The sequence below is a fragment of the Phodopus roborovskii genome, unplaced genomic scaffold (genome assembly GCF_943737965.1).
Source record: "Phodopus roborovskii unplaced genomic scaffold, PHOROB, whole genome shotgun sequence".
NCBI classification, from domain to species: domain Eukaryota; kingdom Metazoa; phylum Chordata; class Mammalia; order Rodentia; family Cricetidae; genus Phodopus; species Phodopus roborovskii.
In genome coordinates this window covers 1,360,396-1,388,340 of record NW_026126415.1, presented here as the reverse complement: position 1 = coordinate 1,388,340, position 27,945 = coordinate 1,360,396, and the positions used below count along the sequence as shown (strand labels likewise).

Genomic DNA, 27,945 nt, shown 5'->3' with positions numbered 1-27,945 from the left:
ACCGCGGGGCCCTCGGGCCGGCCCGGGCTCGGGGCTCGGGGCCATGGCGCTGCGCGCGCGGGCGCTGTACGACTTCAGGTCGGAGAACCCCGGAGAGATCTCTCTGCGCGAGCACGAGGTGCTGAGCCTGTGCAGCGAGCGGGACATCGAGGGCTGGCTCGAAGGGGTCAACAGCCGCGGCGATCGCGGCCTCTTCCCGGCCTCGTACGTGCAGGTGATCCGGGCGCCCGAGCCCGGCCCCCGGCGGACGGCGGCCCCGGGGTCCCGGCGCGCTACGCCAACGTGCCGGCCGGGGGCTTCGAGCCCCTGGCGGCCGCTCCGCCCGCCGCCTTCCAGCCGCCGCTGCAGCCGCAGGCGCCGCCGGGCTCCTTCCAGCCGCCGGGCGCCGGCTTCCCGTGCGGCGGGGGCGCGCTGCAGCCGTCGCCGCAGCAGCTGTACGGCGGCTACCAGGCCAGCCAGGGCAGCGACGACGACTGGGACGACGACTGGGACGACAGCTCCACGGTGGCCGACGAGCCCGGCGCGCTGGGCAGCGGCGCCTACCCGGACCTGGACGGCTCGTCGTCGGCCGGCGGCGGCGGCGGCGCGGCCGGACGCTACCGCCTGTCCACGCGCTCCGACCTGTCGCTCGGCTCCCGCGGCGGCGGCCCGGCGCCTCCGCAGCCTCAAGCGTCCGGGGCCAAGAGCTCGGCCACGGTGAGCCGCAACCTCAATCGCTTCTCCACCTTCGTCAAGTCCGGCGGGGAGGCCTTCGTGCTGGGCGAGGCGTCGGGCTTCGTGAAGGACGGGGACAAGCTGTGCGTGGTGCTGGGGCCCTACGGCCCCGAGTGGCAGGAGAACCCCTACCCTTTCCAGTGCACCATCGACGACCCCACCAAGCAGACCAAGTTCAAGGGCATGAAGACCTACATCTCGTACAAGCTGGTGCCCACGCACACCCAGGTGCCCGTGCACCGGCGCTACAAGCACTTCGACTGGCTGTACGCGCGCCTGGCCGAGAAGTTCCCGGTCATCTCGGTGCCCCACCTGCCTGAGAAGCAGGCCACCGGGCGCTTCGAGGAGGACTTCATCTCCAAGCGCAGGAAGGGCCTGATCTGGTGGATGAATCACATGGCCAGCCACCCGGTGCTGGCACAGTGCGACGTCTTCCAGCATTTTCTGACCTGCCCCAGCAGCACGGACGAGAAGGCCTGGAAACAGGGCAAGCGAAAGGCTGAGAAGGATGAGATGGTGGGTGCCAACTTCTTCCTCACTCTGAGCACGCCCCCTGCCGCCGCCCTGGATCTGCAGGAGGTGGAGAGCAAGATCGATGGCTTCAAATGCTTCACCAAGAAGATGGATGACAGCGCCTTGCAGCTCAACCACACCGCCAACGAGTTCGCGCGCAAGCAGGCGACTGGCTTCAAGAAGGAGTATCAGAAGGTGGGCCAGTCCTTCCGGGGCCTCAGCCAAGCCTTCGAACTGGATCAGCAGGCCTTCTCGGTGGGCCTGAACCAGGCCATCGCCTTCACCGGAGATGCCTACGACGCCATCGGCGAACTCTTCGCCGAGCAGCCCAGGCAGGACCTGGACCCAGTCATGGACCTGTTAGCCCTGTATCAGGGGCACCTGGCCAACTTCCCTGACATCATCCATGTTCAGAAAGGTAAAGCCTGGCCTGCACAGCTGGTGGTGGCGGTGTGGGATATTTTGTTTAGGATGAAAGCAATTGGCCTACCGGTCTCTGGTTTCAGACTCCCGTTCGTTCTCCATGTCTGGGGACCCTTAGGCCACTGGACTGTTAGGACTTTCATTAGAGAGTGTCCAGGGGATTGCTAGATTGCTCCTTGTACTCAGGGAAGCTGGTCCATGTAGTTGTCATTTGAGAACTTGAGTAGGCAGGGAAATCGGCTGCTCTGCTCCATAAGCTTGGGGACTGGGGCGGGATTAGCAGGGGACCTGAACCGGGCTAGGCATCTCTACAGTGCTGGCAGAGATAGGAGAACAATAGGGATAATGGGTGCCTGGGAATAAAGGCAGATCAGGCTTTCCCCTCAGACCCTGCTGTGGCCGGGCAGTTTGGCCAACCAGCCCTGTTCACAAAGCTGGGCCAGCACAGGAACTTCCTGTGCCAGCTTCTCGTGAAAGGCCCTAAGAGGTCCTCTGCCTTCAGGGACCCAGCTCTCCTTTCTCTGAGTTTGGAATTTATCAGCCAACTGACATTTGAGCTGTTCTTTAGGAAAATGGTGTAGGGAAGCTAGTTGGGACGAAAATAAGGAACGCTCACATCTGAGAGCAGAGAATTAGCCATCAGTGAGTCAGAGTGTGCTTTTAGTAGTTGGTGTTACCGGCTTTTGTGAAGTACTGACTTTGCAGATTATTTTTTGTGAACTGTGGCAGTTATGCCTGCCTGACCTGAGGTCCCTCACTAGCCGGGCCTCCGATATAATGGCTCTATTGACTGAGATGGGGAGGTTTTGCTGTTAGGAATGCGGCCTTGCTAATGGAGGTCCAGTGTGGGGGAGGTGTGGGGGCAGGCGGTCTCCTGGAGCGTCCTGGGCTGGTGGAAGACTGCATGGATAGCCAGGTTTGGCCTTGCGTGGGGGTGACCCGTTCACTTCCCTGCTTGGGGGAGGGGTGGGCAGAGCGTTTTTGAGCATCCAGGATCTTGACTTGTTCTTTCTTGGGTTCAGCTAAGTTCTTCTTTCTCGATTCTCTTCCTGGTTGGCTGGAAGTAAACAGAACAGATGTGTTCCTCAGACATGTGGGGACCTCAGTCTCCTTCCTTTCTGTCCTGTTCCTTCCACCACCCAGTGTGACAAGGCCTCGGCTCTTAGTCCGGTGGGGGGATGGGGAAGTTCAAAGGTCGTGAGTACACTCTTGCTGCCACAGTATCTGTGGTACTAGTTTCCTTGCCGAATAGCAACTTTGTTGCAGTCCGTAAATACAGTCCGAAATTGAACTAGCTCTTTGAGCAATGATATTGCTGCTGGCCTGTATGGAATCCACATCTGCATTCTTCATGTTTTATTTTTAAGTTGTTATAAGTCACGTTCCGGGCTGGTGCCAGTGAAAGTGACATTTCCAGTCTTTGATACAAGACCCTCTGTTTAAATTCCTGGTATATTGCTTCACTAGAGCGCCTGCCCTGGTGAGTGTCTGTGAGCTTGGACAGAATGTTGACAATAGTTGAAGGTGGGTGGAGCCAAGTACAGACTCCTGGCGGGGGCGGGCAGGTTCCTGCGTGCCCCCTCCATGTGGGTTCATTCACCGGCTCACTGTCACTCAGGACTTGGTGTGCTCCGCTGTGGGAACTGTATCAGAAAAGTTGTGTGGGGAAGACTGCTTGCTGTCTGAATGTGCAAGTTCATCAGTCAGTGAGCTTTTTATTTTTTCCCCTAAACCATAAAACTTGGATTGTCTCCTGTTGCCTGGGACCTGGAAATCCTCCCTTTTCAAACGGATGTCTTTTTAGTGTAGCTTAAACACTTCTAGAGGGTAACCGTCTGAAGGCATTACATCTTTGTCGGAGCATTGCTGCTTGTGAGTAGTAGGTAGTGCACAGGGAGCCCTAGTCTACAGATGACTGTCTTTATAGGGTGTGCCACTTGAAGCTGTAGCGTCCCGTGCCTAGGTCAGCGTTTGCTCACAACCAGTGTCTCTTAAGGATGCTAGTATTGGAAGTGCAGGTGAGATTAAGGACCTGCCCGCCCCGCCCCCAGCTTGGGGGCGGATTTCTGAGCACGTGTGAGGACTTGGCCATGGACAGGTCAGCTGACCCTTCCTCTCCTCAGCTCTGTAGTTGCTGTCAGAGCACTTGGGAGTCTGATTACTGCGTAAGTTTTTTGGTGTCCCTGCCCATCTCTAAGGTCTCAAAGTATAATCCCATCAGAGGGCTCAGCTGACTTGAGAATATAGACTGCAAAAAGGACAAACTCACAAGAAAATCTCTAGCAGCTTTTCAGCCGTTTGCTGCAGGTGATTTGAAGTTTCTACCTCAGATTAGGAAGACATTTTATGAAGACATTGACAACGGTTGTCTCACGGGGAGTGGGGACGGGACGATGACGACGACTCATTGTCTGAAGGGAAGGCAGTTTCTCAGGGCTCTGACATTTTACATGCGTGGTAAACAATTAAATCTGATGACTTGTGACCGGAAGTTTGGGCAGTAGACACAGACAGGTGCTGGGGTCAGAGTGCCATTGCCAGCACCGCCTAGTCAGCGGCCACCTCAGTAACTACATTCCGAGATTTCCGACCGGTAGTTCTCTTTTGGTGTGGTCATTTTGTGGCAATGATTACTTCCCTGGTAAACTTAATTGATAAAGTGGGAGGGAAACAGGTTCTGCTGGGTCCCTGCTACAGTCCATCCCAGTCCATCACCCATTGAGATGAGCGCTATTAACTGCTTGCAGCCGTTTGTCTCACACACACTGGTCTCCTGTGGGAGTCTGAGCCATCCTGGTGGGGACCCCCATGACAGAATGAGGGTGTGAACTCTTCAGTGTGGTGGGCTGGCCTTTGCTTAGGCCGGTAAAGGTTTTAGTTTAGTACTTCGAACAAATGTGAAGAGAGCCATATGGTTCCATCAGCTAAAAGATCATTGGAGAATTGCGTTTTTAAATGGACTAATGGACTCTTAGGTAAATAGGCCTGCTTGGTTTAATGGAGTGGAATGAGGAGGCGGGGTTGCTGTAGACTGTGGTAAGGCTGGGTGGAATGTTAGCATGTGCTCAGGTTGCATTTTGCTTGACTTAGCGGGAGTCCTTCCTTTCAGGACTGGGCAGCGTGCATGTCACACCTGTCACCGACCTGGAAACCCTGTGGCTCTGGGCTTGTTCCCCTCGGTGGTAGCGTTTTATCTTCTCACAGTGTAGGCTTTGGTGGGAGAGGACTGGATTATCTCGGGATCCACAGCACATTCAGTTTGCTTTCACAGATATGATTAGCATCTCTGATTTAATAAAGCCACACCTGGATGGCTGCAAGTCATGGTTTCAAAGTTTTAATACGTTTGTCTCTTGAGGATTACAGTAGGGAAAGACCATAGCAGCAAAACGACCAGATCCCGTTTTCATCTTTGCTGACAGTGTGGACTGGAGGCCTGGAGGGAGGAGCCACACAGAGTGCAGGGAGGAGCCGCGCTGAGCAGTTTCTGGAGACCTTCTGTCCGGAAGGTCTCCAGCCACGTTCCACACTGAAAGATGGCTCACTTGTGGGGGCAGTCTGAGGGAAGGGGTCTGTGAAGCCACGCCTACCAGAAAGTGCTGCTCAGTAGAACTTGGAACAATGTCAGAAATGTCTCATGGTGAAACCGCGTCTGTGCTCTGGGAAGCAGGACTGGATAAAGAGCACAGGCCGGTTTCTCTTGACTTGATGGTGCAAATTGTCTCTCTGCTCTCTAAATGGTCCAGATGGCACTGACTTTTCAACAGAAAACAGCCCCGGGACCTGAGGCATGGTGGCCAGAAGCTGGCCTGTCAGTCCTACAAGGTAGAATTTCACCATTGTGCAGCCTTTCACCACCCTGAGAAAGGCTGGTCTTGTGTTCCTCGGGCATTAATTAAAGATAGCCAGAGTCCCAGCAGGGCAGACAAGGTGAGGCCTTCACTCAGGGTGCCCTGTACGCCTGTGCTAAAAATAGCTTGAAGAAGGTGGCGTCAGGGGTAAATTAGAGAAAGGACTAAGGAGGCAGGCTGTTTGTGAGCTCCTCCTCTGGAAACTCCTGGGCCAGAAACGGAGGCCAGTGGTTTTGTTCCAACTCGGTTGGAGCATTTCTTCCCTCTCCTACCCCCACCTTGGCTGTTGACTTCATCTCTACATGTGACATTTGTCCCACACTGTACTTTTCTTGGTGGCACTGAAGTCAGTTGCTTGGTTAAAACCTAAATGTCCATAACTGCCCTGCTCAGACGGCTAGATGGATGCTTACTTCTCCCTGCCGGTGGGGTCTGGACTCTGAGCCCTGCAGTCCTGTCTGCCCCACGGGAAGCCTAGACGGTTCCGCAGTCACAGCAGAACTGAGAGGAGGCTGACACCCCGTCTGGTCACCTTAAGGTTCCCAAACACAAGGAATTCTATGATTCACTGGGAAACCGGAAACTTCTCTTACACTTAGGCTCCTTTTTGGTGGCTCTATAAAAATCTGTTGTGTTATTTCTAATACTTTAAAACAAGAGTTTATTAATATTTAATATTTTGCGATATTTAATGAGATCGTCTCCAGAAGACATGGACGGAACCATCTGGCATCTGGCAGCACAGACTAGATTTTACTGGAGGTACAGACAGCACTCCTTGATCCTCGGTGATAAAGGGCGGGCACCCTTCTGTGGCAGTGTGGTGGTGTGCCAGGTTGCTGAGAGCCTGGAGGATGACGGGAAGGGGGCATGCTCCCAGTGTTCCCATGGGACAAGGGCAGTGGAGTGGTTGGGTCAGGAAGTTTCCTGTGCAGCGTCATGGCGGTGGCACCAGGCCCATCTGTGACCAGTGTGGAGCCTGCTGGGCTGGTGAGTGGGTTACCTCTGAGCAGCTGGAACCCCTGTCCTCAGTGCAAAGTGGGAGGGAGCACTTCCTTAAGGCCACCCTGAGGACTGGGTTTTATAGTGCTTAGTACTCACTAATGTCTGCCTTTGAGAACAGGTGCTTTTAAATGGGAATCAGTGTCCACAGGAACACGGTTATAGTGAGGATACCACCCCTCCCAGCAGCCTGTAACCACCAGAATTGTGGGCACAAGTACAAGAGCCATTACTACAACCCTGGGGTATGCCGTTCTGACCAGGCTCTCCTATATTGACTACCAGAAGTCGTTGCTGGCATCAGAGCAATAAATGGATCGATCAGTGTATTGTTCACATCAGATAGTTTGTGTAAATTTTCTCTTCCTCCCACGCCAAATTAACTTTGTGCCTCAACATTTCTGAGCACCGTTCTCCACGTCTGTGAAGGTGAATTTCTGGATTTCCTAGATACAACTGTGCTTTGGTGATTTCTATTTTGTTAGGTAACATTGTTGTTTCATATTGGAAGTAAAACAACTGAAGAATGCAGTAAACATTTAGACATTGTCCCTGGCTGCACTCAGTAGTGTTTTGTCGGCCCATGTGACCGCAACAGGGAGCTTGAAAATTCTTTATCAGCTGACGAAGTGAAGAACATTTCGTTCAGATCAGTAAACATGTATCCCTGGCTGAATTCATCACATGTTTCTAGAAGAAAAGTGCCTGGCCCCCTGGCTGCCTTGGGGGTGGGGTGTCCCTTAGTTCTGAAGCTGCCCATGGTGGCTCCATGGTGGCTGGAGTGTTCAGGACAGGCTCCTCCAGGGCTTTCTCCCTCTCTCTTTCCTCCGTGTGAGACACTGCCCAGCCTCTGGGTGGTCCTTAGTTTATCGTCCCTGTTAGCCCCTCACAGACTTCCCCAAAGGTGTACGTCACAAAGGCCCTCAGTCCAATCAAATTGACAATCAAAATTAGCTATCACAGTGGGTGTTTAATCCAGTTAAATTTCAGTGTGAGCGCCTTTAACCATCATGCCTTTCTACCCTTTCTTTCTCTTAGAACTTTGTAACTCATGATGGGATTTGATTTTTCCCCTGTGCATTATTTAGCGGGTTGGATGACGGTAGTTGGGAGAAAGGCAAAGTCACCAAGTTTATTCATAGGACCCTCTAAAAATAAACTCAATTTTTATTGCATAAATATTTAATTAGACACCATAAACTAAGCATTGCCAACATTACATCAATGACCCCAGTTGATTGTCATCCTGTGTAGCTTTCATTCTGGCTGTGAAAGGGAAACACAGGAACCATCACGTCACATACAACAGACATGTATGAGATCTGTGCAGAGGTGGGGGTGGGGCACAGCCGTGTAAGCCCAGAGAAGACTCCACTGGGAAGGTGGGGTCAGTTAGCACCGTGGAGGAGGGCGGGATGTCGTTAGAGCGGTATGGCAGTAGAGGCTGTTCAGGCAGAGGGTTCCTCTGTAACAGGGCCCTGGTTGACTGTGGATTAGGAGGGCAGAAGAACAGCCAGGAGGTCAAAGGTTGAGTCGTAGGCCATCCTAGGGGGAGAGGTCATCACAGAAGAGCACATTGGTAAGACTTTGTAGGTCGTTGTCAGGACATGTGTGTCACACGTTCTGAGTGAAGGGATGACGTCCACTTGGGACATCACTTACCCAGCTGTGCTGAGAAAAATCTTGGTTCAGGGGTTGGAGCAGGAGGGGGTGGTCCAGACAGGGGAGAGGCAGTGGAGGTGATCAGGAGGGGGCCCAACCCTCGAGTGATCAGTGTGCAGGTTTGGGACCTGACAGACCGGACGGGGCTTCTAAAGCCTAAAGCCTGGTAGATGCATTGGGCTCCTGCCCTGGCATTCCCATCTCTCTCCATCACAATCACAGGCAGCCAAACCTCTGACCTCTGGGCCTTCCGTTCAGAACAGGCCCTCTCTTAGCAATCGCCCGGCTGGGCTTGATTGTTGCTGGTGTTGCTGCCTTCCTCTGTGACCCTGCGTTATATACACTCATTCATATGTTTGTAGTGAGCGCTAATCAATGCTTGCTGCATTAATGAAACAGGAACTCATTAGTAAACTACTTGGCTGACTTGGAGAGAGATGTCTTACATGACTTACGGGGTGTTTTTGTTTTTCCATCTAAAGATAGAATCTGCATATATTTTATGGATGAAGTCGTTAATATATGAGTGAATTTAAATTCTTAGATTTATGTGGCCATGAAGTGACTTTCCAGAATTCACTGGGAGGAGAAAAATGAACATGTACCTCATGGTGCCTCTTTGAACATATAGAGGAGATACAGTTCACGCACGCGCGCACACACACACACACACACATGCATACACACACATGCACACACACATACACACACAGACACACATCCAGTTCACACACACACACAGTGTTTCTTTGAACAAGTAGAGGAGATACAGTTCACATACACACAGAGACACAGACACACACACACATTCCTGTTTCATGGTAGGTCTCAGTAGTAGCCCTTTCCTGGGGTCCTTTGTGTTGATTTGGAGCACAGGAACCTGGTATGTGCATGGGCATCATGGGTGGACTTGGATTCCTGGAGCTCTGAAGGCGGTAGCTCATGGAAGGTGAAGTTCTGTGGGGTAGGACTGTGTACAGAGGACCCAGCCAAGGCAGATGCATCTCAGATAAGTGCATGAGAGTCTAGGAGATGGAGAGGTTTGCCAGCTGCTTCTGCTTTGAAAGATTCATGTTTGACTCCTGGAAGAACATGGATACAAAGTACCCTTTTGGTCATGGGTATGACTTGGGGTAGGTGTAGCATAATAGCTGATGTGTTGGTTCCAGCAGGGAAGTCTGAGTCACTGTGGACACAGTGTCACACACAGCCGTGGCCGGCACTCACTGGAGATCAGGAGAAGGTATTCCTAGTTACACAGTTCCATTCTAAGATGAGTTTTGAAAGCAAGTGTAAATTTGCGAGTGGAGAGGGAACTTCCCAGACCCAAGGAACCACATACGAATAGAAATCCGTCTAAGGTGCCTCTCAGAGTGAGGCTCCCCACACCAGTCTGTTGAACCTGGGTGTCAGACGCATACTGTCTGGACATTAGTGGTTGCCAAAAGCTGCCTGTGATATGCTCCTGGGTTGCAGCTGCCGCTGTGGGTGGTGGAGGGAATGCTTCAGAAGGTGGTGCCCATGAGGCCAAGTTAGTGGACAGGTGTGTGGTGTGGGAAGCTTTTGGAATAATGGCGGCAAGACTTGGTAGAATCCCGAATGGACGCAGTATCTTGGGGTGGAGAAAGAGTCGGGGGCACTTGAGTCCGCAGAAGCGGAGAAAGGAAACAAAAGCCATCCTGTAGGTCATGCACTGTGAGTCTCCCGCAGAGGTCTCCGGAGATAGCTTTAAGCAGAGGTCTGCCAGCTGCAGCCGTGGGCCAGGGGTGCAGAGGTGCTTGTTTACAGTCCTTGAGATAAAGGCGGTTTGTACCTTTGCAATGGCTCTCTAAGTGCCTGTTGATCTGCCAAGCCTAAAGTATTTACTGTCTAGCCCTCCAAGGAAATGTGTGCCGAGCCTCTCCTTAGAGGACGAGCAGGCCAGTGGAATGAGAGGTGCAGGTGGCATTGCTGCCAGTGACTGCGTTTGCTGTGAGGCTTTCACTTTTCCAGGCGTCCTGGTGAGAGCATTACATCATTCCAGCGAGTGCTTCACACCTGTCTGGGATCAGAGTGTGCAATGCTCTTAGGCAGTGGTGTTATCGCCTGCATTTGTTTCCTAGGGCTACCTTAACAGGGCCTCGCAGTCTGGGTAACATTGCAGCTCTGCAGCCTGGCTGTCTGAAATGAAGGTGTTGGCAGAACCGTTGCTCTCCGCGGAGACCTCTTCCACTCCTGGTCTCCTGGTGGCTGCCTACCTCGGAGTGGCTCGTCCACAGGTGGTCACCCCAGTCCTCACCCATCGTGGTGCGGCATTGCCTGTGTGTAACTGGCCAGCTGTCAGACTCTTTCTTGCCTGCTCTGTGGTCCACTGTGGCCTCACGTCTGACACCAACTCACTAATTACAGATACAGATTGGGCGAAGCTCTTCTATGCAGCACAGTTAGCTGGTCTTTCCCTGATGGCCATCCTCACATCCGAGGCTGAGAAGCTGGGCGTCTCCTAGGTCACACTGCAGACAAGCCAGGGCAGGGTTTGAATTCATCATTCTCCTTGAGACTGGTGTGCCTCATCTCAAGAATACTTGCCGGGAAATAAATTGTCGGCCGTCAGCCACTGGTAAAGGGTTTCCAACTAAACGTGACATCTTGATCGTTTTCAAAGTCTCTGGTGTATTTTGAAGGCTTTTTACCATGTGTTGGGTGTGGTACTTTCGTGTATTTAAATTCACCGTACCTGTTTAAACCTCGTGGGAGCCTTTAAGGTGTTTTCGGCACTTTACAGGTGCGAACTGAGCCTCCTCGGAGTTGAAGCCTGAGGTTCCCGAGTACTCCCCTGGTGTTGACTGTAGGCCCTACGCTAGAAAGCTCTGCAGAAACGAGACTTGTGTGACTTTGAAAAGGAGAAGGCAATCCTGAGATGTCTGCTAGCCGGAGGTGCTGGGTGTCTGGAGGAGCTTAGTGTTCCCTAGGTGTAAACTATGAGCGCTAGGAAATGGTGAGGGCAGCAAAAGAATTTCACAGCCTGGCAGAGAGGCGGTAAGGGGCAAGGAGACCGCAGTGAGGCCGAAAGGAATTGTGGGAAATCCTGCTCTCCAGGCCTCTACGTTTTGTTTTGTGTTTTCAGGAAGGTTCCCCCCATCTGGAGCCCAGGTGTGCCTTGAATTTATGGAAATCTTCCTGCCTCAGTGTAAGCTCTGGGATTACAGGCACGCACGGCTGTGGCCACCCTCGTTGTTAATTAAATGGGAAACTTCAGTTTCTTTTGGTCGACAAAGATAAAGGGAGGCTCTGGCTAAAATAAATCAATGGAAAAGCCCCTCCTCTTGAGGCCTGGCAGCATAAATGATACCAGCTCTTGTCAAGGACCAGCAGGGCTTTCCAGGGGAGAGGTGGGGGGGGTAGGGAGAGAGAGAGAGAGAGAGAGAGAGAGAGAGAGAGAGAGAGAGATGCCTTTATTTTCACAGTCGGATACTCGTAACCAATACAGATAACAGCATGGGCCGTCTCAGTGGCCAAAGAACATCTCTCTGTTCTTTCGCTTCAAGACTCGTATTTTGAGTGTATCTTCAAACTCGCCATTTTCTAGGTCTGGTATTGTCTCTGGTTGGGTGGTAGTTCTCCACTCTTACCCCAGGGAGTTCAGATATGCCATAGTAAAGCCGCAGACTCAGGATCCCTCCCAGCACAGGCAAGCAAGGACGCCACTGGGAAGGGAGGGTGGTGAGGGGGTTTCTGTTTGAACTGACTTCAGAACTGCCGCTAAAACTTAGTGCTCATGGGCGGTGTGCGGAGCCGCAGCCCGCAGGACACGGGCACAGTGAAGGGAGGAGGAGAAGCCTGAGCTTCCTTCCTTGTGTGGTGCATCAAGACTGCAGGTAAAGTACTAGACAGCAAAAATACAACTCTGGGACTCTGCTTGTGGCCCCAGCCAGGTTAATGCAGTCCTCCTGCTGGAAGCCATCTGCTCCTGCCGGAAGCGCCCAGCCCCCTGGTGGCTCCGGTCAAGCTCTGGTGCCACTTGTCACTAGACCCGGCCTAGTCCTGCCCATGGGAGGGTCTTCTCTAGCAGCCTGTGTAGATTTGATTTTAGCCTAAGTCTCCATTTTATCTCGTAGAACAAAATAAACCAAGATTTTATTCCAATTATTCGTCCTTTCCAGGTCCCCTTCTCTCTGGAATGACTCCTGGGGTTGGGTGAAGAATCTGCTGCTGGCAGGCAGTTTGCTCACAGAGCTTGGTGGGATTTTATAGCCAGAAAATATTTAAGGAAAGAAATACTTGTTTTGTTCTTTCTTTTATGCTCAGATTTTAGTCTTCATCTGTGTTTGCTGAGATAGGCCACCCAGCATTATCATCCTCATACCTGCTCTTCCAAAGTCAAGGTGCTTGGTGTTTACAGAATGTCTTGGAACAAGTTTTGTCACCCAGGTTTTAAAATCCGCACCTTGGTTCTGGAGATCCACCTCAGGGCTTTGCTTGCCGCTCTCCATTGCGTTAATCCCATCCAGGGTTAGTATTTCTTGGGAGTGGAAGCATTCTAAGAACCTTTGTGAAATTCCAGCCACAAACATTTTGTTTTTAGCAAATAAGCCACAAGGGATGCATGACTTCAGGCTTCATTTTGGGGAACAAGGCGAACCGAACATCTGTTAAGCGAGTGTACATCACCTTGATGCTCTGGTCCAGTGATGCCATTCTGCAGGAGGACCTTAGGTGACTGGAGGAAAGCTGTACTCACGTTCTTCCGGATGTAGCAAGGCTTTTACCAAGAACAAGCAACTTACTTGGAGAGTAGAGGTCTTTAAATGATTCCCCCCACCACCACAATTAACAAGCAGCCAAGGTTTTCTCTTCTTGTCTCAACTCTCTTTTAAAAAATGCTCCAGACTTCTTGTCATTTCGTGCAGTGATGAGTTGAAAGTGAACTCAAATTAATTTACCTTTGAAATTTGGTAGTACTTGGCTTTAGTGGCATTTAAGCCCTTCAGAAAAAAGTTGTTTGGGCCAGATTTCATAATCCTGGAACCTTGAGAAGCCAAGTTTAGGGGATTGTGAGTTCAAGGGTAGTCAGGGCTACCTAGTGGACTGCGTCTCAAACTCAGAAACAGGTAAGCAAAAAGCTTGTTTTCACTGGCTCCATATTGACATCTGGCAGGGTTCATAAGTGTGCTCAAAGCCTAGTATGACATGAATGGAATTCTTGAGGCCTCTTGGGATGTGGGCAAGGGAGTGCCTACTGGGTGGAGTCCAAGCTCAGATTCATGGCAGGAAGCTGTCATCGATACTGTCATTCATTTCCTAAAGCTTTACCTTACCACCTTTGAAACTGTGGTGCTCATTCCTTTCCTGTGGGGCTTGAGAAGGAAAGCATGCCGCCCTACAGAGAGAGGTTAGCACAGAGCAGGTGCCCCAGGCCCCGTGTGACTCCCCATCCCAGTGGCCATCCACCTCCGTTAGAGGATACTGACTGGCCTTTGTTTTAGAAGCATTTTACTTGTAGGACAAGTAAGTAAATACTGGAACAGAGAGGAAAGCACCGGGAGGGGGGGGGAGGGCAAAGAGGGGGAGGGGAGGGCTGGCTGCAGGGTGTGTGGGTCAGTAAAGGGAGCATAAGGAAGTAGGGCACCTTGACCAAATTAGCATTTTCTTTCAGTACAAGGGAATGGCACGATAAACCCACCTCCCATCCAGACTACCTGGCCTGCTTTGCCTCTTACACCGAGGCCCCTGTTTTCTGAGAAAGCCCTTAGGGAGACCAAAAGTCTACTTTATGTTTTTTGGCACATGCATGATTTCAAAATCAAATGAGTTTTTACCACCACTCCCTTCCTTTCAAGGGGAAAACAAAAACAAAAACAAAGCCTTTGGATCCCTGTTGCTTAGTGACAAGGCCTCTTGTGTAAATGGCTTTACAGGGTCAAACCGGAGTGAAAAGATGTTTGAATGAGGATGGGAAGGCAAAACTGAGGTGCAGAGAGAGAGAACTGGGGTGAGGGCAGAAAGAGGGAACCCTGCACCCGACCCAGCAACTTGTCAGAAAGATTTGGGGCCCCTCCTGAGGCGGTATGTAGCTCGTGAAGCTGGTTTTTCCTGTCTCTTTTGCTGGGCCAGTTGGTGCCAGGAAAGTTCTCTGTCCCTGTGGAGCAGGCAGGTGCTAGGACACCTGTTTACTTAGTCCAGGTGGTGGTGGGTTGTCATCGTGGGCTGCAGTGTTCCTGTGGCCTCTGCAAAGGCAGTATCGTGGATTGCTGGTGTCACTTTCTACCGAGGGAAATGGCGTTAGTGACATGGTACATAAATAGCATGGTGTTCTGTCAAATGATGCTGACTTCCTTGGTCATTATTCATTTATAAAATTTGAGTCTTTGACAATATTAATGACCTGTGTTAATAACTACATTCTTTCATTTCGTATTCATTGCAAATACGAATAACAAACGCCTAAGGAGTTCGTGAGAACTGCAAGCAAAGGTTCTCTCTGGCTTTGCTCCTTCAGCCTGAGGGGGTTGTAAGAGTTCACAGTGCTTACCCTGGTAACCCACAGAGGTAGGAAGAGGGCAGAAGTGAATCAGGATCTTGGGTGTCCGCAGCTGATTCCGGAGTTGGAAGCAGACACAAAGTTCCTTCTAGAGTTGGGTCAATGGGAGTAGGTTTGAGGATGAACCGTGCGGAGTTTTGCAGTTACGGAGTCCGCATTGGAGTTCAGGAGATTTTGTTCTTAACATCGCATTGGTTTAGTTCCTCTTAACTCTCAAAGTGTGGAAAGTGAAGGACTCCTTTTGGTTTTTCAAGAGTATTTGAGCCCAGGCTGGCCTGGAACTCATGATATTGCTCAGGTGTCCTTGGGCTCCTGCCTGGCGTCTTCAGGTGCTGGGATGCAGGGTGTGAGCTCACATGCTCACACCTTATCTGTGAATGCCCACGCAGCTGTTAGTCTCCTGCAGACACCTGTGAAGTCCTAAAGTGGACCCTCAGGTGGGATTGGTGGGTTCTTTGAAACAGCCCTGTAGCCCTGGGACATTTTGGACAGCTAACAACCTCTGACTTGGAAGCTTTTAGAACTATTACCATAAACTCTTCCAAGCACCTTCCAGCGTCAGCTAAGTAAGAAAAATTGGTACCCAGCTGTGCTCTGCTCGCCTGGGCCTGAGCCGTAGCTCACCTTCCTTAGAGTCTGTCAGGCCTGGAGTGATAGGTTTGGTCATGTGTCTGTGGAAGCTCAACCTCAGGACTCCTGTGGCTGCTTTAGAAACACATTGTTAGCCAAGTGAACTTTTGGTCCTATTGAGGACTCCAGAAAATTTGCCAAACTAACTTAATGAATCAACCAAGTGCCCACCAGAGACGCCCCTCTCAGTATGCAAGAGTTTTAATATGTTGTGCCTTGCCCCCCCCCCCCTCCCCCACCCCATCCTACCCCCTCCCCCACTGAGTTTCTTGTGGGAGGGAACCCTTAGAATGTGCTAGAGGCCCTGCTGGTGCTCTGGGACAGGCTGTGGTACTTCTGCGTTTCGGGATGTTGCCTAAGTGCTCGCCTCCCTTCAGGCCCCTTCCTGTACTTGGAGAACATGCCAGGCGCTCGTTTCCTGTGGGGACTAGGAGCCTTTGCGCCACCTTCCTGTAAGAAGCAAGTTCTCTGAGCCTTGAGGGTTCCCGTACTGGAAGAACACACCCTGCTCTGTAGCAGGCATTCTAATGGAAGCACTTCCCTTGCTGTTAGCCCAGTCAAGCCTTGTTAGAAAGTGCCCCCCCCCCAGTCACTTAACATCCTTTTATTTACTAGCACAGATTCACTGGACAGGAGCAGTGGGTTTCATTATGACGTTTCATACACGGCTGGAATGTGCTTTGAGCATAGCCCTGCCCTCATGCCCTCCTGTCTCCCCCCCCGTCCTGATTGCCTTTCCTTCCTCCCAAATAGTCCTCTCTGCTTTAAAACAGAAAATCTAGATTGAGATGAGAGAAATGTGGCATTTGCCCGTTATATTGTACATAATAAGGTATTTTTCTGCAGCTGACATTCTACAATTGTACGGTATGTGCGTGTACGTGTGCGCGCGTGCGTGCCTGTGTGCGTGTGTGCCTGTGTGCATGCGTGCCTGTGTGTTCCTCTGTCTACTGAATCTCTCATTGAATCTAGAGCTTACAGATTTGGCTAAACTGCTCTGGCAACAAGCTCCGGAGTTGGCCCCAGAGACCCTCCTGCGCCTGCTCCTCTGGCCTGGCAGTGAGTAAGGCTTGTTACAAGAGTCCTCCTCTGTGTAGCTGCCAGTGGTGCCAGGGGTGGAGACCTCCTTGAGCCGCCTCTGCAGCCCCAATTTGTGCTTCTGTACGGCAGAGTAACACTCCATTCTGTATACCCACACCATTGTCTCCAGGCTGACTGCAGAATTTGGCTGTTGTGATTAATGCTGTAGTGATTATGGGCATGAAGGTATCTATTGCATGTAGCCTTAAGATTCCTTTGATCTACAGCGGAAGTGCTGCCTGTGAATTGTAGTAGTTCTTTTCGTTAATTTACATTCCCACCAACACTGTGTGAACTGCTCTCTTCACACCAGGCTCCCACACCAGGCTCCCACACCAGGCTCCCACACACCAGGCTCTCTCACACCAGGCTCCCACACACCAGGCTCTCACACCAGGCTTCCACACACCAGGCTCTCTCACACCAGGCTCCAGCTCCCACACCAGGCTCTCCCACACCAGGCTCTCCCACACCAGGCTCCCACACACCAGGCTCCCACACCAGGCTCTCCCACACCAGGCTCCACACACCAGGCTCCCACACCAGGCTCCACACCAGGCCCTCACACACCAGGCTCTCCCACACCAGGCCCCCCACACCAGGCTCCCACACCAGGCTCTCACACACCAGGCTCACACACCAGGCTCACACACCAGGCCCTCACACACCAGGCCCTCACACCAGGCCCCCACACACCAGGCTCTCACACACCAGGCCCTCCCACACCAGGCCCTCACACACCAGGCTCTCACACACCAGGCCCTCACACACCAGGCCTCCCACACCAGGCCCTCCCACACCAGGCTCTCACACACCAGGCTCCTCACACCAGGCTCTCACACCAGGCCCTCCCACACCAGGCTCCACACACCAGGCTCTCACACACCAGGCTCCCACACCAGGCCCTCACACACCAGGCTCCCACACCAGGCTCTCACACACCAGGCTCTCACACCAGGCTCCCACCAGGCTCCCTCACACCAGGCCCTCACACCCAGGCTCTCACACACCAGGCTCCCACACCAGGCTCTCACACACCAGGCTCTCACACCCTCCCACACCAGGCTCACACACCAGGCTCTCACACCAGGCTCCCACACCAGGCTCTCACACCAGGCTCATACACCAGGCCCTCACACCAGGCCCTCCCACACCAGGCCCTCACACCAGGCTCTCACACACCAGGCTCTCCCACACCAGGCTCTCACACCAGGCCCTCACACACCAGGCCCTCACACCAGGCTCCCACACACCAGGCTCTCACACCAGGCTCTCCCACACCAGGCTCTCACACCAGGCTCTCACACACCAGGCCCTCACACACCAGGCTCTCACACCAGGCCCTCCCACACCAGGCTTCCACACACCAGGCTCCCACACCAGGCTCTCACACCAGGCTCTCACACCAGGCCCTCCCACACCGGCACTGTGTGAACTGCCCCCAGTCACCAGGCTCTCTCAGCCTTACCTTTCTTTCTTGCTTTGTTTTTATTGGTCTTTTTTTTTTTAACTTGGTGACATTCACTCTGACTGTGGTGAGATGGAATCCCACTATAGTTAGGATTTATGTTTTCCTGATGAGTATGTGTATCTCGTCTGTCTGTGCTTCTTTGAGAACTGTTTCCATGCCATTTTTAAAAAATCTGGCCTGTGTGTTCTGTTCTTTCCTTTAGAAACGGTCACACTAACTGTGGCCATTATGGGGCTTTTTGTTTAATAGTGCTCTCTTGACCTTAGACCTCGCCACTCACTTTCTTCCTCCACTCTTCCATCTCTGTGGTTTTGGAAGCGGATGGTGAGGGGCCAGGTCCCTCCTAAATGAACCACTTAAGAAGTAGATCTTCTAGAGCCTTAGCCTGGTGGAAATGCGTCCTTTGTTGGTCTGTCCTGGGCAGGGTTTTTAGCTTCTCTCTCCCTGTCTCTGGGGCTAGCTGGCTGCTCTGCGCGCCCACTACAGCTGGCTGCTCTGTGTGCCTCTGCGGTTGTCCCTGAAGCCCCACAGGGCACATGGAAGGTGACCCCAGAAGGAACCAGCCCGGCTTGATCTGAGGCTGCTCCAGTTTCCCTCTCCAGCCCCTCCATCTCAAATGCTGGGTTTGACTGGAGATTTTGCGAACACTGCTTTTCTTTTGAGAGTTAACGTGCTGAACATGAAGCGTGTGAGGTGTAGGGAACTGTACAGATAATTCCCAGCTTCAGATCTGTCAGCTGTGACAATGAGCAGTTTGTAACAAAACCCAAGCTCTAGCCTTCCTAACACTAGTTGCTGTTTGCTGAAGGTTGTTAGAGAGCATTCCTGTTGGGAAATGTGGTTTTGAGCTCAGCGCATGGAGTGGGCAGGGTGACGCTTTTGTAGCTGGGGCCTGGCTGATGGCCCCCTGCAGAGGGTGTGTCTGTTATAGAATGCTGGTGGTTTTCTTTCCTTCAGTTTTTCAATTTATTACTCTCAGTTTATTTTTAATCATCTTGCTTTCTTTTGAAAGTAGTTCTAGGAGAAATCAAGTTGGTTGTATCTCATTTAAAAGGAGTTTTAAAAAGAGTTTGTCATGGGTGACAGAGGCCTTACTGTGCAGCCCAGGTGGCTGGAATTTACATTTGGGGGGAGGGGTGGGGGTGGGGTGGGGGGGAAGGTGGGCCGTCTTGGCTGCACACTGGTCTTTCTGTTTGCACATTCACAGCATGCTGTTCAGTGCCTTCGAGTACTGTCTGTATCTTCTGAGTTGTTTCAGGCACGTGGAGTCTGTCACCTCAGAAAGTGCTTTGATCTCTTGCACAGGAGACACACTTTCACAGGCACACCTCCCTCTCATCTCTGCCGGCAAACGGATTCCGTGAAGTGGGTCACACTGGCAGTCTGAGTGCAATTGGCTGTTGGCATTCATCTTCCGAGTGCTCTGCCCTGTCCTTAACTTACAAGAGTGATTTGTTTTTTCCCAAATGTTCCAGTTTACCTGTTAGATAAACTCACGCATCCCTAAAACAGCTGTGTGTTAATACTCTGGGTCCGAGTTGACAATTTATGCCATCTTCCATAGCTCTAAGTAGATGGGGAAAAAGAAAAGGAAAAGCAAAAGCAAGGAACTTGTGAGTTTGTCTTTAGATTTTCAAACACTGCACTGTGTCCTTTCCCACTGTTGGTGATAAGAAGGTCAGACATCTTTAAGTACAGGAGGTTTTACAGATTTAATTACTAAATTGAATTAGGTGAGTAAAAGGAAGATTTTCAAACATAAACAGTTTCCTTTACACATTCAGAATGCCTTTTGAATTACACAGTAAAACAAAGTGCGTGTGTGTGGGGGGGATGGATGGCTCTTTGTGTAAGAGTGTGTGTGCTGAATAAGCATGAAGGGTGCTGAGTCAGCGTCCACATCGAAAAGCTGGGTGTGGCTTCACCCCATGTAATCCCAGAGAAGAGCTGGGAGGTCACTGGGCTTGCTAGCCACGAGCCTCTAACCTTGCTCCGAGTTCTGTGAGATCATCATGTGACAATAAATAAGGCGAGTGATAGAACACCCCGCCCCCATTTCCCTGGAATCTGCACACGTGTGCATTGATCATACACGTGCACACACACACACACACACACACACTCTGGCAGCCACTGAGAAAAGTGGCAAAGGAGACAGCGGTGTGACCAGGAGGGAGCCCTTGGCACCTGCAGGCAGGACAGGCTCCTCTACCCCGTTCTCTGGCCTGTCCTGGCGCCTCTTCCTTTTCTGCATAGTTGTGGAGTTTGCTTTGAAATCAGTTAGACATGCAGATCCCACCTCAGCCTCTTACAGGGTTACCTGGTGACTTTCGGGCTCACATGGCAAGCAACTCCAATTTGTCTGTTCTTCAAGAAAGAGCAGCATCTGCTATAAGTTGTGGCAAGGTTAGAGGCTGTGCGCGTGCGTGGTGCCGAGCGTGTATCAGGACTGGGTTTGACAGTGGCCATTTGCCGTCTGTCTGTTCCTAATCTATCTACTTCCCATACTCCATACCCATAGCATAGCGCATGGCCTCCAGCTGGCCCTTGCAGCTTTTTCTGTCATGACATAATTCATGTCTCCTTTGGGTAGGCACATCTAGCTCCCATGCCATAATTCCTGGTTTTGTTTCAGTGTGTCTGGCTGCCTGGGTGTACTTGCCTCGAGGCTTCCTGGTGAGCTCAGGAGGGTGGGGCTGGAATACGCGTGTTTAACTCTGCATGTTGTACCAGGCTACCACGTTAAGCGTTAGGCTCTCATCAGTATTCCTCAGATGCATTAAATAAAGCCTTGCACGGCTGGCTGGAAGCACAGCGACCCTGCTACCTCCTAGAGTCGCATGTGAGAGAAGACGTGGATCTTCCCAGGAGCAGACACACACACGCGCATTTGCAGGCCTGCGAAGTTCCTTCAGCCAAGGGGACATCCGTGCCCTCCTGGGCTGTGTCTCAGCCAGAGGAACATTCCGGTGAGACAGCAGCTGTTGTACATTGCATGAGTACCTGAGCGAGCCGTGTGCGCACAGACCGGGAAGCGCTTGTGGCTCAGTGTGTGGCTTGCTGCTTGTGTTGGAATCCTGGACTGCAGCTGCCTTGGATTGAGGTTAAATGAAAAAAACAGTCAAATCACCAAGACCTTGAAATATATTTTTTCTTTGCATCTTTTATTTCTGTACGTAAATGGGAAGCCTGTACACAGATAACAAAGACACTGCATTACAAAAGGCATGAGGGTGGGTGCAACCTTTTTATTATATGTTTAATTCCAGCACTCAGGAGGCAGAGGCAGACTTATCTCTGTGAGTTCACGCTTGCCCCTCCCCCAATCTACAAAAAGGAAGTTCCAAGCCAGCTAGGAGTTTACAGTGAAGACCCTGTCTCAAAAGACATCAAAAAATAATACGGAGCAGACAATGTATATACTTTCCTGGTACTGCCGGGCTAGGAGAAATGTGAAGGTCTGGGACCTAGCTGCCTCTGCCCACCGAGCGAGCGGCCTTCTCAGTAGCAGGGGTGGAATGATGCCCACGGTAGGGCAAAGGATGCAGGCACGGATGTGTGCCCTGCTGTGTGATGCCCGGCTGCCCTGGGACTCTGCTCACCTCAGTGAAAGATCTCCTTTCATGAAAGTGGTGGGTATGTACATTCCTCCACAGACATGCACGTCTCTGCATAATTTGCTGTTGATAGTTTTTCATTTCCCACCTTTATAGTGCTAAACCAGGGGAGGGGGCGCCCGAGCTCAGTGGTAGAGTATATCTGCCTGGGGTCCACATCCCTCCCAGGCTGCTGGCTTCTATGCTCCGTAGTCTACCTTTTAGGGTGCTTTAGCAGCCTGTGTTCTAGATGCCTTTGAACATCTCCGTTAAGCCACTAGAATGTGTTTAGCCCTGGGAACCAGTGGCTACCATCGTTTCCTGCCTCTCCAGCCTTCTGTACGGCACCTGCCACAATGCCTGATCCCAGACCCCATCCTGCAGCACTCTGGACATGTTTCTAGATAAAAAGCTGTTGTACTCTTGACGACCTTCTGAACAGAGCAAACGTAAAACCCTCTGCCCCTGACATCCCGAGAAGGCGCCACATTCTAACCATCAGAGATGCCGGTGTCCCTGGTGTGGTCTCCCGGAAGGAGGTGCTGTCAGACCAAGGCACACATGCGTACATCACCCTGTGTTGTCAGGCACAGTCTCCGGGTGACCCGGCATGGGCTTGGGTACCCTGACTGCCTCGGTGTACGCTGGCAACACTTGCCAGCCCCTCCCCCACTGTGGCTGGATTTCCAGCGGCAGCTTGAGTTGGTACCAACATGCACACTTAGCTGTGTCACCGGTGTGTATGTGTGTGTGTCTTTGTGTTTTAATCACTATTCTCTTTGACCGCAGGAGCTCTTACCAAAGTAAAGGAGAGTCGGCGACACGTGGAAGAAGGGAAAATGGAAGTCCAAAAAGCCGACGGCATCCAAGACCGCTGTAATACCATCTCTTTCGCCACGCTGGCCGAGATCCACCACTTCCACCAGATTCGAGTGAGAGACTTCAAATCGCAGATGCAGCATTTTCTACAACAGCAAATAATATTTTTCCAAAAAGTGACCCAGAAGTTGGAAGAAGCTCTTCACAAATACGACAGTGTCTAACGGCTGGACATGTGGACTGCGCACTTGTTTTCAGCCCAAGGCCAATTTCTACAGCAGAATAAAAACTGCTTTCAGAGAGCTACTGCCACCTATAGGCGGTGGCACAAGGGTGGCTTTGTGCTCAACTGAAGCCCAGCCGGGTATATAATTATGTAGGAAAGAAACAGTTAATATGGTTATGTAGCAGAAACAGTACCACACTCTGTAACTAAGTTATACTATGTATGCCTACACTACCATTGTAACTTTTGGATAATGATTATACTATTTGCCTTACTGCTATTTGAAGTATGGGTATATTAGTGTGTACTTTGTAGACCTCAGAACCCATGAAGAATCTCAAAGAAGCTGGCTGGATGAAAGCCTGCTCTGGATGCCTTTTTATTCTCATAGATCGAGATTACCTAGAGTCAGCCTATTCTCTGTTTACAAACTCCACCTAGAGCAGCTATGCGACTTCGTGCCTTCAGACTGGTTGTTTTTATTTCTGTCCCACCGCTGTTTAAGCCCCCACTTTCCTGAGGAAATAGTGAGAGGCCGGTGCATTGGTGGCAAACAACGAAAAGCTCACGCCTTGGGGTGGAAGAATCAGTGGCATCACTTTGCACGGGGAGCGTCGCCTGGCGAGATGCTGGCAGCTACAGCGGAGGGAGACTGCGTGCTGTCTCTGGATATGAAGTCTCTCGTAGGGGGAGAAGGCAGTGCACCACATTCCCATCACACCGGTCCTAGCATGGCCTCTCAACTCAAGGGTCCTGCAGACTGGGCGTGAGTGAGGATCTCAGCAGATGTGCTTAGCACATGGAGAAGGAAGAATCGAATCAGTTGGGGGTAAAGAATAGAAACAGCGAGTGACAGACAACACACTTGCTCTTAGTTCTTGGGAGGGCTTCCGTCTGTCTTCTTTTTTTAGCTTGAAATTTTCTTTTAATGTTCAGCTTTTGGTTTTGTTTTTAAATGGATCTACACTGTTAACTGAATGAGACTCCACTGTGATTCACTCGTTTACGTAATCAAAAAAAATTTCAGGGATGTCTGTAAATTTCAGTGTTCTATGCGATGAGAAGTGTTGGTTGATTTAAGGAGGGACCAGAAATAATTTCTTCTATTCCAGTACTGAAGACAAAAAATAAATAAATAAATAAATAAATAATAAAATACTGATTTATACTGTGTTTTTAAAAGCTAAATATTGATAAATCCCCCCTCAGAACATTTAACCTTAAAAATTATTTTAAAGATAGCCTTTTATTGTTATAAGGGACTATAAATACCAAATAAAAGGTTCAGAAGCAGCTTTGTTTAAAAAGCACAAAGAGATTCTGGCTTGAAATGCCCAAATCTCAATGTTTTTATAGTTGCTGAGCTACACAATGTGACTCTTGAGTTTACAGATGTAAACGCACCTGTATCTGCTGTCCCTTTGAACTACACTTATGCCACCCCAGACGTATTGGGAATACAGAGGCCAATCTCAAAGGGGGTGAGCCACGGTTACATGAAAGGGTCAGATTGCAGAAAGGTCAAAAGCAAAAGGTTCCTGGGATACAAACTCAACAGCACATTTACTCTCTATGAAGCAATCACATATGGGTTCGATTTTTAAGAATAGATTATGATAATTTTGATGTCTGGTCAAATTCTTATACTTCAGAACCTAGAGCCCGACTTGGCATCATGTCACGCAGAACTGTCACCGAAAGTCGCATTCTCTTAAAAAGCAACTTCCTCTTGTTGATTGCAAAGTATGGTTGGATAAAGAAAGCCCATATATATTTAAAAATTAGTTTTATTGCAGAAGTTTGGAGGTTATAATGATAACATTTAAGTTTGAGTTGGTATCGAATAAGCAAGCTCTCTGCTTTTAGAGGATTTGAAAGTCACATTTATCTGCCTTTTTGTTTTGATGGTGGTTTGATTTTTTTTAATTAAGTAAAATTACTAAACTTGTGCAATAGTAACAAGGGAATTACCTGAGGTGTCTTGTACGGCTGTGCTTTAGCCAGGGTGCACATAGCTTAAATTATAAAAACTAAGACTAAAGTACAAAGAAGTTAAAGCTCATGCTGCCTCCTCCTAAGGGGACGTTTGTCCTTCTAACCACATAGCATAATGCCACTGATTCACGGGACTTTAAATGAGTTCTCTGTGTGAAAGCACCACAGTTACTAGTGTCCATTTTCACCCAAGATCCTTCTTTCCTAACGTTCTTGGTCCTATTGAAACATTTTCAGTATCTACAAATACTGCAATGTTAATACCCAAGAGAAAAGCCATTGCGTGTGTGTACTGGTCACGTGATCAGTGTGGCACCATTTCCTTTTGTCTTTGTTGTTGGTGTTTTGTTTTCTTTGTTTTTTAAATAAACTATCATGCCCTTCAGGCCGCCGTTTGTCTTTATTTCTAGAACTTGACATTCTGATCTGTAATTATGGGTAACACGGGTGTGTGTGTGTGTGCCCTAGAGCCTGGTCTTCTGTTTGAATTGCAGGCAGTGAGTTGTTCCTGGGCTGCAGCCACGGTGCAGTGAGGCTGGTTGAGCAGCCATGCATGGTTTTCTAGGCGGTTGTATGTGAAGGCACAGTTCACACCCAGAATTGGGAGACATCTGCAAGAGAGAGCACATTGGCTAGAACAGTGCAGTGAGTAGAATCTCCCAGAATTCCCTGGTACTGCTGTGGTCTTTCTTACATTTATTCCTAACAAGACCGGAGCCTGTAATGCCGCACGCGTTGTCAAACGGGGTATTACTTATTTTTAGACGAGAAATGTTGGGTATTGTTTACTTTAGAATGTTGTGAGCGGTTCAGATCGGGTGCATTTATCTTTCAAAACACAAACAAAGGTTGCTTCATTCTCAACTGCAATAGGATGTGTTTTCTTCTCCATCAAAGAAGTATTCACTAACACATGCTTTCCGTCCTCCGTTTTCAACGGTGCTTGCCACTTGGATTGTCCATGGAACTCTAGTTGGATTAACTTCAAGCCATATGCCATTCAGGGGGTCTCACTGAGTATCATCAGTAAACAGAGATCTTTGAGACGACAGTTTAACTTGGGTCCAACACCAGACGTACAGGTGTTGAAGTAAAATCCTTATAAACTGTTTCCACTAGTTACTGGAAAGGGGCACACTCAGACTTACCCAAGCCACACTACAGTCCCAGCACACGGAGATTACACTTGCTCCTTTGGGGACTGTCGTCCCTTGCCACCCCAGCCTGCCCAGCCTGCCTTTCTTAAGGCCTGCAAGGGAAGGGAGGAAATGACTGGCCGCTCTCTCTGAGAGCTGCATCTGATGGTACTCACAGGAAGCCTCCGAGGAAGAGTCCATCCTTCACATTTGTGTGTTGTTAGCGAGGCCTCTCCTGAAATCACAGAAGCAAATATGCTACTGCTGACACTCATCCTGGGCTCTGGCTGAAGCCATTCATTTTAACTCTGCTTTTTAACATTCTCTAGGCCTTCCAAACTCCCCGAATCTGGGTGGATAAGAATCCTAGCATTCTTTGGCCATGACATAAAAATGCAGAAGAAACATCTAGAATCTGCTTTGCTCCTTTTCTGCTGGAGAGGATGACGGTCAGTCCTCACTGTTAAAGTATTTGAGTCACGTATCAAAGACAAGACTAACTGCCCCTGTGAATTTACCCTCAAGAGGGCTTGAGCCATTCAAGAGAGATGCTCGATTGCTCTGTGATTGCTAGTCCACTCGAATTGGTCTCAGGGTGAAGTGCTTGTGTCTTCCCAGTACCTCACGCTTATCATTCACTTCAGGAAATGACTCTCGGGCCCTCATAGTTGCTGGGTTGGCAGACATCTATGTAAGCTGAGCCAGCACATCAGAAGAATGACACTTTGGAGCCAGAGGCCTGGGTCACCAGGGTCCCCATCCCCCCATATGACCTTGGACAGTTGGTCAACCCATCCTTGCCTTGGGCTGTGGGCCTCCTTAGAATTTATGGCGTTGGGAGTCTGTTGGCCAAGACCACCACTTCACAGTTGCCCTCCACACAAACAAGGGAAATGATGATTGATTCCAGCATTAGGTGATGAGCACCATATGACCTTGAGCTAGCAGGTGTAGGGTCTAACCTGCACCCTACAGGACTCACATGCCCAGGATGGCTGTGAATGTGTGTCCCAGAACAAAATCATAACATACTCAAGACTATGAGATATTTTTGCAACTTTCCTGGACAACCCTTGGACTTGAGCTTCTTCGATGACAAGCATGTGTTGCAGTGTCTGAATCCTGCGGACCTGATTCCTGCCGCTCTCAAACCCACTGAACTGATACAGAGGGGAGGCATCCAGTTCCTCCTTTATCCATTTCGTGCAGATCCCCCAGCCCCCAGCTTCCTTTTTTATTTTTTTTATTATAATCAAATTAAAAGTATATTTTGTGTACAACACCACATTGAAAGAGATCAAATGTTATATTACATTTTCCTCCATAGCCATATAAAGTCACATTGCATGTGACTATCTGTGGAAGGACAAAATAGATACATGTGAAATTTAAATAGCTTCAATCTTTGCATTGTGTAGCCAAGGTTCACTTGTGTCCTTATAGGATCCTCCAGCTTTCTAACAGCTGAGTGCCAATGTATTTAGGAAGTTGTCTCATAGGTCTAGCTGGGAAGGAAGAGGAAGGCAACTCAGAATTCTTTTTTGACTTGCCAAGTTAATAGTGGCCCCCTTGAGTTGCTCTTCTATGTCTTACAGTATGAACTTAGGACTCAATGGAGCAGCTTGCTCAGTGTCAGTACTGACTAACATCATCAGCACAGGCCTGTGGATGGGTAGAGCTTTTCTCTGGGGAGCTGAGTTCTTTGGAAGCAGTGTGCCCTTTCATTCGGTGTTAGTGTAGATCAGGTTAGATCAGATAGCATATTTGCCCAACTGTTTAGACAATTTTTTTTTTTACTTAAAATAGTTCCTTTGGGAATAAAAATCTTAAAAGAAAAAAAATGAAGATTAGTCAAAGATTTAGGAAATCAGGTTCAACTTAATACTAACATTGACTCTGTTCTTGTTACAGAACATTTTAAGCCATTTTTCCATCACCTAGTGGTGTTATTTTTAAAAGTGGCGCGCACAAGAGAAAGACAGATCTTGGGTGAAAGGGTTTTTGCTTTGTTTTGTTTTGTTTTTTTGTGTTTTTTTTGTTTGTTTGTTTTTTATTGAGGAAAGTGAATGGGAAAGGGGGCAGACAGAGGAGAGGAGAGACCTGCCTCTGGGGACAGGAGAGGCAGAAGAGAGGAGAGGGAGAGAGACAGAGACAGGCAGAGATGCAGAAAGGAAGGAAGGAAGGAGGGAGGGAGAAAGAGAGATGGGAGGTGGGCGGGCCCTTTTAGGGGAACATTGTGAATGTGCACAGGTGGTGCTCTTAATAGCTGCAGCTGACATATCTTGTCAGAACCGCTAGAGTAGGCCA

The 27,945-nt window shown here is 50.0% G+C and overlaps 1 protein-coding gene across 1 annotated transcript; it reads left to right on the top strand.

The window, feature by feature from the left end:
• Nucleotides 1-24,890, top strand: Snx18 (sorting nexin 18). The gene is given in 3 exon segments (XM_051183076.1): nucleotides 1-233; nucleotides 236-1,645; nucleotides 22,252-24,890. Coding segments are annotated over 3 exon segments (1,854 nt in total). The 5' UTR covers nucleotides 1-43; the 3' UTR covers nucleotides 22,506-24,890.
• Nucleotides 24,891-27,945: the final 3,055 nt, after the last annotated feature.